The 16,715-nt window shown below is 39.4% G+C and overlaps 1 protein-coding gene across 1 annotated transcript in view; it reads left to right on the forward strand.

The window, feature by feature from the left end:
* LOC138090212 (dynein axonemal heavy chain 14-like) overlaps positions 1-16,715 on the forward strand; it is a 301,641-nt gene that overhangs the window by 72,133 nt on the left and 212,793 nt on the right. Inside the window, exons 18-19 of the mRNA XM_068985722.1 lie at positions 12,176-12,183; positions 14,656-14,938. Coding sequence (XP_068841823.1) covers positions 12,176-12,183; positions 14,656-14,938 — 291 coding nt within the window. The remainder of the gene's footprint in view (positions 1-12,175; positions 12,184-14,655; positions 14,939-16,715) is intronic.

The raw sequence follows: 16,715 nt of genomic DNA on the forward strand, positions 1-16,715 counted from the left end.
AATGGTACCTTGTTGTGGTTTTGATTTGCATTTCTCTGATGAGGAGTGATGTTGAGCATCTTTTCATGTGTTTGTTAGCCATCTGTATGTCTTCTTTGGAGAAATGTCTGTTTAGTTCTTTGGCCCATTTTTTGATTGGGTCGTTTATTTTTCTGTATTGAGCTGCAGGAGCTGCTTGTATATTTTTGAGATTAAATGTTTGTCGGTTGTTTCGGTTGCTATTATTTTCTCCCATTCTGAAGGCCATCTTTTCACCTTGCTTATAGTTTCCTTGGTTGTGCAAAAGCTTTTAAGTTTAATTAGATCTCCTTTACTTATTTTTGCTTTTATTTCCATTACTCTGGGAGGTGGGTCATAGAGGATCCTGCTGTGATTTATGTCAGAGAGTGTTTTGCCTATGTTTTCCTCCAGGAATTTTATAGTTTCTGGTCTTACCTTTAGATCTTTAATCCATTTTGAGTTTATTTTTGTGTATGGTGTTAGAAATTGTTCTAGTTTCATTCTTTTGCAAGTGGTTGACCAGTTTTCCCAGCACCGCTTGTTAAAAGAGATTGTCTTTTCTCCATTGTATGTTTTTGCCTCCTTTGTCAAAGATAAGGTGTCCATAGGTGTGTGGATTTATCTCTGGGCTTTCTATTTTGTTCCATTGATCTATGTTTCTGTCTTTGTGCCAGTACCATACTATCTGGATGTACAGACATCCAGCTTTGTAGTAGTCTGAAGTCAGGCAGATTGATTCCTCCAGTTTTATTCTTCTTTCTCAAGATTGCTTTGGCTATTTGAGGTTTTTTTTAATTTCCATACAAATTGTGAAATTATTTGTTCTAGTTCTGTGCAAAATACTGTTGGTAGCTTGATAGGGATTGCATTGAATCTGTAGATTGCTTTGGGTAGTATACTCATTTTCACTATATTGATTCTTCCAATCCATGAATACAGTATATTTCTCCATCTATTTGTGTCCTCTTTGATTTCTTTCATCAGTGTTTTATAGTTTTCTATATATAGGTCTTCTGTTTCTTTAGGTAGATTTATTCCTAAGTATTTTATTCTTTTCATTGCAATGATGAATGGAATTTTTTCCTTAGTTTCTCTTTCTGTTTTCTCATTGTTAGTGTATAGGAATGCAACGGATTTCTGTGTGTTAATTTTATATCTTGCAACTTTACTATATTCATTGATTAACTCTAGTAATTTTCTAATGCTGTCTTCAGGGTTTTCTATGTAGAAGATCATGTCATCTGCAAGCAGTAAGAGTTTTACTTCTTTTCCAGTTTGGATTTCTTTTATTTCTTTTTCTTCTCTGATTGCTGTGGCTAAAACTTCCAAAACTATGTTGAATAGTAGTGGTGAGAGTGGGCACCCTTGTCTTATTCCTGACTTTAGGAGAAATTTTTCACCTTTGAGGATAATGCTTGCCGTGGGTTTATCATATATGGTTTTTATTATGTTGAGGTGTGGTCCTTCTATGCCTGCTTTCTGCAGGGTTTTTATCATAAATGGATGTTGAATTTTTTCAAAGGCTTTCTCTGCATCTATTGAGATAATCATATGGTTTTTATCTTTCAATTTGTTAATGTGATGTATCACATTAATTGATTATGCAAATATTGAAGAATCCTTGCATCCCTGGGATAAACCCCACTTGGTCATGATGTATGATCTTTTAAATATCTTGTTGGATTCTGTTTGCCAGAATTTAGCTGAGGATTTTTGCATCTATGTTCATCAGTGATATTGGCCTGTAGTTTTCTTTTTTTGTGGCATCTTTGTCTAGTTTTGGTATTAGGGTGATGGTGGCCTCATAGAATGAGTTTGGAAGTTTACCTTCCTTTGAAATTTTCTGGAACATTTTGAGTAGGATATGTGTTAGCTCTTCTCTGAATTTTTCGTAGAATTCACCTGTGAAGCTGTCTGGCCCTGGGCTTTTGTTTGGAAGATTTTAGATTATAGTTTCAATTTCAATGCTTGTGATCTGTCTGTGTAGATTTTCTATTTCCTCCTGGTTCAGTTTTGGAAGGTTATACTTTTCCAATAATTAGTCCATTTCTTCCAAGTTGTCCATTTTATTGGTATATAGCTGCTGGTAGTAGTCTCTTATGATCCTTTGTATGTCTGTGTTGTCTGTTGTGATTTCTCCATTTTCATTTCTAATTTTGTTGATTTGATTTTTCTCTCTTTCTTTCTTGATGAGTCTGGCTAATGGTTTGTCTATTTTATTTATCTTCTCAAAGAACCAGCTTTTAGTTTTGTTGGTTTTTTTCCTATAGTCTCCTTTGTTTATTTTTCATTTATTTCTGCCCTAATTTTTATGATTTCTTTCCTTCTACTAACCCTGGGGTTTTTCATTTCTTCTTTTTCTATTTGAATTAGGTGTAAAATTAGGTTATTTATTTGATTTTTCTCCTGTTTCTTGAGGTAAGCTTGTATTGCTATGAACCTTCCCCTTAGCACTGCTTTTACTGAATCCCATAGGTTTTGGGTTGTTGTGTTTTCATTTTCATTTGTTTCTATGTGTATTTTGATTTTTTTTTCCTTCTGTGATTTGTTGGTTATTCAGAAGTGTGTTGTTTCTCCTCCATATGTTTGTATTTTAATAGTTTTTTTCCTGTCAGTCAGTTCAGTCGCTCAGTAGTGTCCAACTCTTTACAACCCCATGAATTGCAGCACGCCAGGCCTCCCTGTCCACCACCAACTCCCTGAGTTCACTCAAACTCACGTCCATCGAGTCAGTGATGCCATCCAGCCATCTCATCCTCTGTCATCCCCTTCTCCTCCTGCCCCCAATCCCTCCCAGCATTAGAGTCTTTTCCAATGAGTCAGCTCTTCGCATGAGGTGGCCAAAGTACCGGAGTTTCAGCTTTAGCATCATTTCTTCCAAAGAACACTCAGGACTGATTTCCTTTAGAATGGACTGTTTGGATCTCCTTGCAGTCCAAGGGACTCTCAAGAGTCTTCTCCAACACCACAGTTCAAAAGCATCAATTCTTCAGCGCTCAGCTTTCTTCACAGTCCAACTATCACATCCATACATGACCTCTGGAAAAACCATAGCCTTGACTAGACAGACCTTTGTTGGCAAAGTAATGTTTCTGCTTTTGAATATGCTATCTAGGTTGGTCATAACTTTCCTTCCAAGGAGTAAGCGTCTTTTAATTTCATGGCTGCAGTCACCATCTGCAGTGATTTTGGAGCCCCCAAAAATAAAGTCTGACACTGTTTCCACTGTTTCCCTATCTATTTCCCAATGTTACCGCATTGTGATCAGAAAAAATGCTTGAAATAATTTCAGTTTTTTTTAATTTACTAAGGCTAGATTTATGGCCCAGGACATGATCTATCCTGCGGAATGTTCCGTGTGCACTTGAGAAAAAGGTGAAATTCATTGTTTGGGGGTGAAATGTTCTATAGATATCAATTAGGTCTAACTGGTTCATTGTATCATTCAAAGTTTGTGTTTCCTTGTTAATTTTCTGTTTGGTTGTTCTATCCATAGGTGTGAGTGGGGTATTAAAGTCTCCCACTATTATTGTGTTACTGTTAATTTCCCCTTTCATACTTGTTAGCATTTGCCTTACATACTGTGGTGCTCCTATGTTGGGTGCATATGTATTTATAATCATTATATCTTCTTCTTGGATGGATCCTTTGATCATTATGTAGTGTCCTTCTTTGTCTCTTTTCATGGCCTTTATTTCAAAGTCTATTTTATCTGATATGAGTATTGCTACTCCTGCTTTCTTTTGGTCTCCATTTGCATGAAATATTTTTTTCCAGCCCTTCACTTTCAGTCTGTATGTGTCCCTTGTTTTGAGGTGAGTCTCTTGTAGACCGCATATATAGGGGTCTTGTTTTTTCATCCATTCAGCCAGTCTTTGTCTTTTGGTTGGGGCATTCAACCCATTTACATTTAAGGTAATTATTGATAAGTATGATCCTGTTGCCATATACTTTGTTGTTTTGGATTTGAGTTTATAAACCTTTTCTGTGTTTCCTGTCTAGAGGAGATCCTTTAGCATTTGTTGAAGAACTGGTTTGGTGGTGCTGAATTTTCTCAGCTTTTGCTTGTCTGTAAAGCTTTTTATTTCTCTTTCATATTGGAATGAGATCCTTGTTGGGTACCTACAATCTGGGTTGTAGGTTTTTCTCTTTCATCAGTTTAAGTATGTCCTGCCATTCCCCCCTGGCCTGAAGAGTTTCTGCTGAAAGATCAGCTGTTATCCTTATGGATATCCCCTTGTGTGTTTTTGTTGCTTTTCCCTTGCTGCTTTTAATATTTGTTTTTTGTGTTTGAGCTTCATTAATTTGATTAATATGTGTCTTGGGGGTGTTTCGCCTTGGGTTTATCCTGTTTGGGAGTCTCTGGGTTTCTTGGACTTGAGTGGCTATTTCCTTCCCCATTTCAGGGAAGTTTTCAACTATTATCTCCTCAAGTATTTTCTCATGTCCCTTCTTTTTGTCTTCTTCTGGGACTCCTATGATTCGAATGTTGGGGCGTTTAACTTTGTCCTAGAGGTCTCTGAGGTTGTCCTCATTTCCTTTAATTCTTTTTTCCTCTCTGCTTCATTTATTTCCACCATTCTGTCTTTCACCTCACTTATACTCTCTTCTGCCTCAGTTAATCTACTGTTGATTCCCTCCAGAGTGCTTTTGATCTCAGTTATTGCATTATTCATTATTGATTGACTCTTTTTTATTTCTTCTAGGTCCTTGTTAAATATTTCTTACATCTACTCAATCCTTGTCTCTAGTCTAGTTATCTATAACTCCCATTTTGTTTTCAAAATTTGGGGTCATCTTTACTGTCATTATTCTGAATTCTTTTTCAGGCAGACTCCCTATCTCTGCCTCTTTTGTTTGATTTGGTGGGCATTTATCATTTACCTGCTGAATATTTTTATGCCTTTTCAATTTGTTTAGATTGCTGTGTTTGGGGTGGTCTTTCTGTAGGCTGGAGTTTGTGGTTCCTCTTTATTGTGGAGTTTGCTCCCTGTGGGTGGGGGTAGACTAGTGATTTGTCAAAGTTCCTGGTTAGGGAAGCTTGCATCTGTATTCTGGTGAGTGGAGCTGGATCTCTTCTCTCTGGAGTGCAATGAAGTGCCCAGTAGTGGGTTTTGGGATGTCTGTGGGTTTGGTGTGACTTTGGGAAACCTGTATTTTAATGCTCAGGGCTGTGTTCCTGCCTTGCTGGAGAATTAGTGTGGTATGTCTTAGTCTGGAACTTGTTGGTTCTAGGGTGGAGCTTGGTTTCAGTGTAGTTATGGAGGCTTTTGGATGAGATCTTGTCAATTAATGTTCCCTGGAGTCAGGAGTCTTCTGGTGTTCTCAAGTTTTGAATTTAAGCCTTTTGCCTCTGACTTTCAGTCTTATTCATACAGTAGCCTCAAGACTTCTCCATCCATACAGCACAGATGATAAAATATCTAGGTTAATGGTGAAAAGATTCTCCACAGTGAGGGACACCCAGAGAGGTTCACAGAATTACATATAGAAGAGAAGATGGAGGAGGGAGATGGGGTGACCAAGAGGAGAAGAGGGGGAGTCAAAAGGAGAGAGACCAGTCTAGCCAGTAATCAATTCCCTATGTGCTCTCCACAGTCTGGAACACCCAGAGAGGTTCACAGAGTTACATAGAGAAGAGGGAGGAGGGAAATAGGGGTGACCAGGAGGAAAAGAGGGGGAATCAACAGAGGAGAGACCAGTGTAGCCAGTAATCAGTTCCCTAAGTGTTCTCCACAGCCCAGAACACCCAGAGAGATTCACAGATTTAAGCATAGAAGAGGAGGGGGAGGGAAGAGATAAGAGGTGACCTGGGGGAGAAAAGGGAGAGTCAAAAGGGGAGAAAGCAGTCAAGTCAGTAATCACACCCCCAAGTAAAAATGGGTACTGAAGATTAGATTCTTAAAGGTACAAAATGGTTAACAAATAACAAAAAGCAAAGATTAAAAATCTAGAGTAGAGGTTAGACTCTCAATAATACATTATTAAAAATGCAAAACAAAATCAATCACAAAAGTTATTAAAATATATATATGAAATTTACTTTAAAATAGCATCATTTTTGCAAGGCAATGGTAGGTTATAAAAATGAAAATTAAAGAAGTGATAAAGAACTTAATATTTTTTAAATGATAATAGTAAAAATATATCTAGCAATTTCTCTGGAGCTGTTGAGGGCAGTGTGGGGTCAGTTCAGTTTCAGATAGTTCCTTGTTCCAGCTTATACTTGTTCTCAAGGTCTATAGAGAAGACCCTTCCAATGCTTAGTTAATGTTATCTACAGGGTTTTAATCCGTTGCATCTGTCGCTTCCAGAGTGGTTCCCCCTTCTTTATTTTGGCTTCCTCTGTTTGCAAGTCTCTTCAGTGTCTAATTTCTGCCCTGACACAAGGGGGCAAAGGTGGTCCCTTATTTAGGCTCACTTGTTCAGTTGTGTTGTGGGGAGGGAGGAACACTGCAAACAAATATCACTGGCGTGTGTGGGGAGTGCTCCCAGTGTATGGACCACACTGGGTTTGCCCCAGCTCACAGCGGTGTGTGCTTTCCTAGTCTACACTGCTCAGGCTCTGCTGGGATACTGTCCAAAGCAGGCTCTGCATTTTACACACTTCCCAGGTCTAAGCTGCTCAGGTTCAGGTTCTTGGGTACTCCACAAATGCATAGACTTGGTTGGGCATGTGTTTTTGCCCTTCCCAGGTCCAAGCAGCTCAGGCTACCAGGTACTTGGCAAGTGCACTCTCCCAGGTGGCATCCTAGCATCTTAATCACCTCCCCAGTCCCGGCCGCTCAGCTTCCCAAGTGCGTCACGAGAGCGCTGTCTCAGGTGTGCTGTGTGCCTCCTCTGGGGAGCTGATCTCAGGCTGTGAACCTCCTGGCAGATGTCAACCGTCCAGGATCCCAGGAAGACTTGGTTAGCAACTGGAAGCCTGCTCACAGTTTGGTGGAGGATGCCGTCTCTGGGACCGAGATTGCCCCTTGCCTTCTGGCTCTGGCTGTCAATCGCCTGCCTCTCTGCCTCTGGTGGGGGAAGGGGCCGGTCTGCAGCCAGCTAGCTCTCCTTTGATATTCACTCAATTCTTTGTTCTGTGAGCGGACCAGGCTGCGCCTTATGTTAGAGCCTTACGCAGGAAAGTTCTCTCTTTTTTTCTCTCTCTCTGGCTATCCCACAGTTTGGGTTGCTATCTCATGTTAGTTCCCTTAGATTGTCCCCAGGGCATTCAGGTCTTGTCCTTACCCTAAGCATGCAACCTGCTCCTTCTTGTCCAGCCCCCGCTGGCTAGTGGCATACACAAGCATCTGGGCTACTTCTCCGCTGTCAGTTGCAGTTAGGCACCTATTCTGTGGGTTTTTTTGTTTTTGTTTTTGTTTTTTTTTCTCTCCCAGTTATGTTGCCCTCTGAGATTCCAAAACTCCCCACAGACCCACCGATGAGAGGGTGTCCTGCTGTTTGGAAACTTCTCCTCCTTCATGACTCCCTCCCCAGGACGGGTCTCCATCCCTAACTCTTGTCTCTCTTTTTGTCTTTTATATTTTGTCCTACCTCCTGTCTAAGAGAATGGGCTGCCTTTCTGGGTGCCTGGTGTCCTTCGCCAGCATTCAGAAAGTTGTTTTGTGGAAGTTGCTCAGCATTCAAATGATCTTTTGATGAATTTGTGGGGGAGAAAGTGTCCTCCTTGTCCTATTCCTCCACCATCTTAGGACCGCCCTCCCCTCTTCATTACTTTTGAAAGCTTAATTATAATTACTTTTTAAAGTTAAATGTAGGACTTAACTATTAAAAATCACCTGATCATTTCAGTCCAATATTCAATTTTGTTGAAATTATTTCAAATATTGTTTTTACCATTGATAGTATTAGAAATTCAAAGCTAATAAGTGTCATCCTCTACCTTAATATAGTCCCAGGTGGCACTAGTGGTAAAGAACCTGCCTGCAAATGCAGGTAGACACGAGACACAGGTTAGATCCCTGGGTCAGGAACATCCTCTGGAGGAGGGCATTGCAACCCAGTCCAGTATTCTTGCTTGGAGAATCATATGGACAGAGGAGCCTGGTGGGCTATGGTCCATAGAGTCAAGAGTCAGACTGAAGCAACTTAACATACATGCACACCATCCCAGAAACTCAATGGTTTTATTGGAAATGTGCAGATGATATTAAAGAGGAATTTAAGGAATATGCATTATGCATGAATTAAAGCTCTGTTATCTCTGCTTTGTTATTTATATACCTAAATTAGAACAGAAAAGTCAGAGAGCCTGAAGGAAAATTCCTGTGTTATCTTATCATGCTTAATCATTAAATGGCCACAATCAGTGATTAAATATAAATATTATAATTTTTTTTTGCCTATAGATTTGTAAGTCAAGGAGTTGATGACTGGTACTACCAACAGTTTTCCCTGTGGGTGCTGTCTCATCCAGGACAAGTGGTACTCACTGTGGTAAGTAAATATTTCTTTGATGTACCAGTATTTAATTTGTAACTACATGCCCAGAAAACAAAGAGTTAGAAATAAACCATTGTGAAGGTTACTGATATATGTAACTCTGAACTACATCAAAAAATAAAATGGAGAGGTGATTGACTTGATGGACAGATATCTGACAAAGTAAATATTAGCAAAACGTTTATTAAGGAACATAGTGATAGGTATATGGGTATTCATTTTATAATTTCATCAACTTGTCCATGCTTTTAAAAATGTTCAGGATAAAATGTTGAAGGAATATAACTCGTGAATTATTTTGTTATTTGTTCAGTGATGTCTGAATCTTTGTGACCCCATGGACTGGAGTCCACTAGACTCCTCAGTCCTCCACTATCTCCCCAGGTTTGCTCAAACTTGTCCATTGAGCAAGTGATGCTATCCAACCATCTCATCCTCTGTTGCCCTCTTCTCTTCCTGCCCTCAATCTTTCCCAGCATTAGAGTCTTCTCTAGTGAGTTGGCTCTTTGCATCAGATGGCCAAAATATTAGAGCTTCAACTTCAGCATCAGTACTTCCAGTGAACAGTCAGTGTTGATTTCCTTTAGGATTGACTGGTTTGATTTCCTTGCAGTCCAAGAGACTCTGAAGAGTGTTCTCCAGCATCACAGTTCAAAAGCATCAAGTCTTCAGTGCTTAGCCTTCTTTATGGTCCAACTCTCACATCCATACATGATTACTGGAAAAACCATAGCTTTGACTATACATACCTTTGTCAGCAGAGTGATGTCTCTGCTTTTTAATACACTGTCTAGTTTGGTCATAGCTTTTCTTCCAAGGAGCAAGCATCTTTTAATTTCATGGCTGCAGTCACCAACTGCAGTGATTTTGGAGCCCAAGAAAATAACATCTGTCATTCTTTCCACTTTTTCCCTTCAATTTGCCATGAAGTGATGGGACTGTATGCCATGATTTTAGTTTTTTGAATGTTGAGTTTTAAGCCAGCTTTTCACTCTCCTCCTTCACCTTCATCAAGAGGCTCTTTAGTTCCTCTTCAGTTTCTGCCATTAGAATGGTATCATCTGTATATTTGAGGTTCTTCATATTTCTCCTGTCAAGCTTGATTCCAGCTTGTGATTCATCCAGCCTGGCATTTTACATGATGTTCTCTGCATATAAGTTAAATAAGCAGGGTGACAATATATAGCCTTGATGTACTCCTTTTCCAATTTTGAACCAGTCTATTGTTCCATGGCTGGTTCTAACTGTTGCTTCTTGACCTGCATACAGGTTTCTCAGGAGACAGGGAAGGTGGTCTGGTATACCCATCTCTTTAAGAACTTTCCACAGTTTATTGTGATCCACACAGTCAGACTTTAGTATAGTCAATGAAGCAGAAGTATATGTGTTTTAGGAATTCCCTTGCTTTTTATATAATCCAACAAATGTTGGCAATTTGATCTTTGGTTCTTCTGCCTCTTCTAAACCTAGATTGAACAACTGGAAGTTCTCAGTTCATGTACTGAAGCCTAGCTGGAAGGATTTTGAGCATTATCTTGCTAGCATATGAAATGAGCATAGTTGTATGGGAGTTTGAATATCATTTGGCATTGCCCTTGTTAGGAACAGGAATGGAAACTGACCTTTTCCAGTCCTGTGGCCACTGCTGAGTTTTCCAAATTTGCTGACATATTGAGTGCAGCACTTTAACAGCATCATCTTTTAGGATTTGAAATAGCTCAGCTGGAATTCTGTCACCTCCACTAGCTTTGTTCATAGGAATGCTTCCTAAGGCCCACTTGACTTCACACTCCAGGATGTCTGGCTATGGGTGAGTGACCACACCATTATACTATTCTTTTGTATAGTTCATCTGTGTATTCTTGCCACCTCTTCTTAACCTCATCTGCTTCTGTTAGGTCCTTGACATTTCTGTCCTTTATTGCACCCATCCTTGCATGAAATGTTCCCTTGGTATCTCTAATTTTCTTAAGTGATCTCTAGTCTTTCCCATGCTATTGTTTTCCTCTATTTTTTTTTGCATTATTCACATAAGGCTTTCTTATCTCTCCTTTCTATTCTCTGGAACTCTGCATTCAGTTGGGAATATTTTTCCCTTTCTCCTTTGCCTTTTACTTCTCTTCTTTTCTCAGCTATTTCTCCAGTCTCCTCAGAAAAGCACTTTGTCTTCTTGCATTTCTTTTTATTGGGGATAGTTTTGGTCACCATTTCCTGTTCAGTGTTATGAACCTCCGTCCATAGTTCTTCAGGCACTCTGTCTATCAGATCTAATCCCTTGAATCTATTTGTCATTTCCACTGTATAATCATAGGAGATTTGATTTAGATCATACCTGAATGGTCTAGTTGTTTTCACTACTTTCTTCAATTTAAGCCTGAATTTTGCAATAAGGAGCTCATGATCTGAGCCACAGTCAGTTCCCGGTCTTGTTTTTGCTGACTGTATGGAGCTTCTCCACCTTTGGCTGCAAAGAATATAATCAATCTGATTTCAGTATTGACCATCTGGTGATGTCCATATGTAGAGTTATCTCCTATGTTGTTGGAAGGGGGTGTTTGCTATGACCAGTGTGTTCTCTTGGCAAAACTCTGTTAGCCTTTGCCCTGCTTTGTTTTGTACTCCAAGGCCAAACTTTTCTGTTACTTCAGGTATCTCTTGACTTCCTACTTTTGCATTCCCATCCCCAGTGATGAAAAGGACATCTTTTTTTTTTTTTTGTATTAATTCATAGAATTGTTTGGCTTCTCTGGTATTAGTGGTTGGGGCATAGAGTTGAATTACTGATGTTAAATGGTTTGTCTAGGAAACAATTCAAGATCATTTTTGAGTTTGCCCCCAAGTACTGCACTTCAGGTTCTCTTGTTGGCTATGAGGGCTACTCCATTTCTTCTAAGGGATTTTTGCCCACAGTAGTATGCATAATGGTCACCTGAATTAAATTCTCCCATTCCGGTCCGTTTTAGTTCACTGATTCCTAAAATGTCGATGTTTACTCTTGCCATCTCCTGCTTGACCATGTCCAACCTACCATGACTTATGAACCTAACCTTCCAAGTCCCTATGCAATATTGTTGTTTACCCATCAGACTTTACTTTCACCACCAGACACATGCACAACTGAGTGTCATTTCTGCTTTGGCCCAGCCTCTTCATTCTTTCTGAAGCTATTTCTCTGCCTTTCCCCAGTAGCATATGGGACACTTTCCAACCTGGGGGTCGGGGAGTACATCTTCCATGGAGTGTCATATCTCTTTTCCTTTCATACTGTTTATGGGGTTCTCAAGGCAAAACTATTGAAGTGGTTTTTCCATTCCCTTCTCCAGTGGATCACTGGGCAAAACAGGTCTTACTGGGCAAAAATCAGGGTATCAGCAGGGCTGTATTCCTATTTCTTTGTCTTTTTTCCATCTTCTGGAATTCTTTGATTCATAGCCCCTTCCTTTATCTTCAAAGCTACCAGTGTCCCCTCTCTTTGACCATTCTTCAGTAGTTATATCTCCCTCTGTTTAGAAGCAGAGAAAGTTCTCCAGTTTTAAGGATACATGTGATTACACTGGCCCCACTCAGAAAATCTAGAACCTCCCTGTCACAAGGTCTTAATCAACTGTTTCCATCATAAGGTGACATATTCACAGTTTCTGGGGATTAGCACATGGGTTAAAAAAAAGAAGAAAAAAGAAAAAGAAGAGAAATGACGAGATTTGTTATGAAAGCTAAGGGAGGAGAGAGAGAGATTTTTGTTTGTTTGATTTTTCTCTAGAAAAAGTGAGTGATCATCATTTTTAAATGTTCTAGAAAGATTTGAAAACTCCATTATGTCTGTCAGTTATTAGGGTCAACATGAATCTCAGAGACAGCAATTTTTCTGGAGTAATGAAAGTAAAAGCCATATTGCCATGAGTTACTATTACCAAGTATTTTTAAAGCACACTTGACCTTGTAGTTCTCTGTTAAATTTTAAAATAACATTACATTTTTTTATTTACCTTTTTTTTTCTAAGTTGCTTCAGTCGTGTCCAACTCTGTGCAACCCCATAGACGGCAGCCCATCAAGCTCCCCAGTCCCTGGGCTTCTCCAGGCAAGAACACTGGAGTGGGTTGCCATTGCCTTCTCCTTGACCCACCCTAATTTTAAAGCCTTTATTAAGATAACCTGGGATTATGGACACAAATTCTGATTATCAAATCTCCTTGGTCTCCTTTGTCACTCACTTGCCTGAATATTAATAAAGTGCTCTCAGATCTTAAGTCAAGGACTTATTTAAGCTGTTGTTTATGCAGACAACAAAATTATAATTAATCAAAATGCACATTTCTGCAGTTTACCAGGCATTCAAATAATCAAATCTGCTCTACTAAGAAAGGATCTTTCCCAAACCTCTGGTCTTCCAAACATGCTTAATAATTAGAAGCAGTCAGTAATCTGTTTCCAAAAATATTTTATGATAGATTTCAACTTCACTCACTGAACATATTTTTTTTCCCATGTCTGCCTTACATACTGCAAATTTCCCATCCTTGTATGCAATTTACACCTTCCCTTCCTCTTGTAAACACTTCTACATATATAACATAACTAGGAACTATCTCTGAGTGGACACCTGTTGGGATAATAAAATTTTTACATGCAGTATCCACTAAGAGAATTTCAATATAGATTTAAGCAAACTATAGTGGTTGAGAAGTCCTCTATGTTTAGCTAAATAAATAGGTAAAATCTAGTTCATAATCAGTCTTACCATATCCAAACCTTCCCTCAACCTACACTGAGGCAGCCTCGGAGAGGGTCTCAGCCCACTGGTTGCTCTCTCCTGAGGCTGTGAATCTTGGATAAATACCTCAGGTGTGACAGTGCAGTGACTTTTGATCAGACTCTTCTGTGGCATGACCATGACTATGGTTCCTGATGCCTGGCCCAGATTCTTGCTTCTGCCCACTTCCTAAGCCTCAGCTCTCACCTCCAGCTAATCTGCTATGAGAGGTCTACAACATGCTTTCTGGAAGTCAGAGTTAGTTTCTGTTGCATGCTGCCAAAACACTGACTGATAAATCAAGTTTCCCATCTGGGTACACTTATCTTGCCCTGGAAAGAAAAAAAATCTCACCATTCTACGTATTACCTCTATGCTAATTATTCTAATATTTATTTCCTCATAGCTCCTCTTGTGTATTTCTTGAGTGCTAAGTCGCTTCAGTTATGTCTGACTCTTTGTAACCCCATGGACTGCAGGCCACTGGGCTCCTCTGTGCATGGGGATTCTCCGGGCAGGAATACTGGAGTGGGTTGCCATGCCTTCCTCCAGGGGATCTTCCCGACCCAGGGTTAAAACCCACATCTTTACGACTCCTGCATTGGCAGGCAGTTTCTTTACCACTAGTGCCAGCTGGGAAGCCCGTGTATTTCTTAAGCACTTCAAATTCAGTATTTCCCAAATGAATCCACTGTGTCCCTTCACCTACAGCATGCTATTCCTCCAATAGATAGAATATCTTAGTGACTGGAATCACAGTTCACCTAATTACAGGCCAGAAACCTATGAACCTCCTGACATATCTCCCTCCATTAAATGCCAGGTCAATTTGACTTAAATCCAGTAGCCTTTTTAAAACTGCTCTGGTATGTATGGAAAGAGTAACAAAAGAGGGATCAAATAATAGAAGTTATATAAAGATCCTAAAAATTACGAACTTAACCTATCTCTAAAATCCCCACTCAGAAAACAGAAGTAATTTAATCTTGGAATTATGATACCGTTATTACTGTCCCCAGGTTCTTACTTAGCCTAAGCGATGATAGATTAAGAATATAAAATTTAGAAAATATAAATGTTGGTGATAAACATGTTTCCATTTATTAAAGAATAAGGCTCCCACAAGCATTAATCAAAGTTCGATCTCTAAGTGTCAAATGCATACAAATGTGTAAGCTCTCTCTTTTACACACATATGATGACTTGCATAATACACACCACATATTGTTGTTCAGTAGCTCAGTCGTGTCCGACTCTTTGCGACCCCATGGACTGCAGCATGCCAGCCTTCCCTGTCCTTCACCATCTCCCAGAGCTTGCTCAAACTCATGTTCATTGAGTCGATGATGTCATCCAACCATTTTGTCCTCTGTTGTCCCCTTCTCCTCCTGCCTTCAGTCCACACCACACCACTCTTGAGAAGATCTATTTTCACTTATAAAATTTATGCTTCAAAATTATTACTTTTATATCTTATTTTTTCAGAGCCAGATCATATTTTATAATGATTGTATCAAAAGTTTTGTGAGTTCTCATCCAAAAAAAGAGGTGGAAAAGGTCCATGCTGGTATGATACATCAGCTAGAAGAGATTGCAGAGCTGGTGGTGCTGGATACTCATAACTCTCGAGCAAAAGTTGTGCTAGGGGCATTGCTTACCCTGTATGTTCACTGCAGAGACACAGTGAGAGATTTACTACTCAAAAGTATTTTCAATGCAGATGATTTTGAGTGGACAAGGTAGGTAGACCAAAATTACAACTCTAAATAAAATAATTTCTCATATACCTACCTCAGGTAAGTTAATTCTCTACCTCGAATTTTGTCCAACCTGAGTTTTATCTCTCTGGGATTTATAGAAATTCTAAGCAAATTCTGCCAACTTGAGTACATATTCCTGTGCTTTCTTATTCCTCTTACCCACTGTTCTTCTCCTTCATTTTAAGTTCTTTTTGTTTTATCTTCCCGAACTGACCACACTCCTCTTAGATGTGTTTTCCCTTTTACCATTCAGCCAGAGGGCAGTTTTCAGTGGGTAGTGAAAGAAGCTCTACCTCAAGCCTCTTCTTTCCCCCATGTGCTGTCAGTTCTGGGACAGACCAAGCTGAGAAACAAATCAGAGGACATTTCTAGCCAGTTCTCTAACTCAAAACTCCCTTCTTCCTAAAAAGTGCAAGTCGCTCAGTCGTGTCTGACTCTTTGCAACCCCCATAGACTGTATAGTCTGTGGAATTCTCCAGGCCTTCTCCAAAGGATCTTCTCAACCCAGGTATCCTGCATTGCAGGTGGACTCTTTACCAGCTGAGCCAACAGGGAAGCCCAAAAATACCTGAGTGGGTAGCCTATCCATTCTCCAGCGGATCTTCCCTACCCAGGGATTGAACTGGTGTCTCCTGCATTGCAGGTGGATTCTTTACCAGCTGAGCTACAGGGAAGCCCTTCTTCCTATCCAGGGGCAATAAGTATATAGTCATATACATGTAGTATTTCATATACAAATATGAAAGTATAGAAAAATAGTGCCATTAATTTTGGTGAAGAAATCAAACATAAGATTCCTATAATAAACATAGTTTCAAACTTCTGAATTAATTTTTTTCTGAAGTTTCCTCTGTTCATAGGAAAACAACTGCCCTACCTGTATAAGATCCTTGATTCTCAAGAAAAGTTTATTTTTAATAAATTCTGTATTAGCATAAATTTCCTGATTTTAGGTATGACAATTTCCTTTAAACTCTAAGGAAAATAGAGTGAAAAGAAGCTGTTGCGTTTGACTGGCATGACTGTCTACTATGTTTTATCAGGATATATTTTATATATATTCATATGTCTGTATTACTGAAGTATAACTGTATACATTCTTAATTGCTAAAAGAATATGTCATGTCTGTGAGCCCTCATGTTGCATAAAGTTTAGTATGTCATTATTACTTTCTATTGACTCTCTTTAAAAGTGAAAACTAAAAGTGGAAGAGCATATACAGAAAAGCAAACTAGGAGAAAGAAGATTCTATTAATAATAAGACTCTGAGTGTATCTATGATTCTAAGGGTATAGCTTCCATATAGTGTGCCTTGGTGTCCCATGACACCATAGGGCACTCACAACTGTAAGATTTTTTAAACTTTTGAGAGACTATAAGGACACTATAAGATACCAGAGTTTCTTTGATGACTCAGTGATAAAAAAAAATCTGCCTGCCAACAATAGACAGACTAGTTTGATCCCTGGGTCAGGAAGATCCATTGGAGAGGTAAATAAACGGCAGCCCACTCCAGTGTTCTTGCCTAGGAAATCCCATGAACCAGAGGAGCCTTGCAGGCTATTGTCCGTGGGATCACAGAAGAGTCAGACAAGACTTAGTGACTAAACAAACAAGGGATATATAACATCAGTAAGATAACCAGCTCCTAACAGGTTGGAGCAGTTTACAACGTTAATATTAGATCATGCTACAACCTTTCAGTGACCTCTTATCTTTGCAAAGCTAGATTTTTGGCAGTGGCCCTGTTAAAAA

This window comes from Capricornis sumatraensis, chromosome 14, assembly GCF_032405125.1.
Source record: "Capricornis sumatraensis isolate serow.1 chromosome 14, serow.2, whole genome shotgun sequence".
In the NCBI taxonomy this organism is placed as follows: domain Eukaryota; kingdom Metazoa; phylum Chordata; class Mammalia; order Artiodactyla; family Bovidae; genus Capricornis; species Capricornis sumatraensis.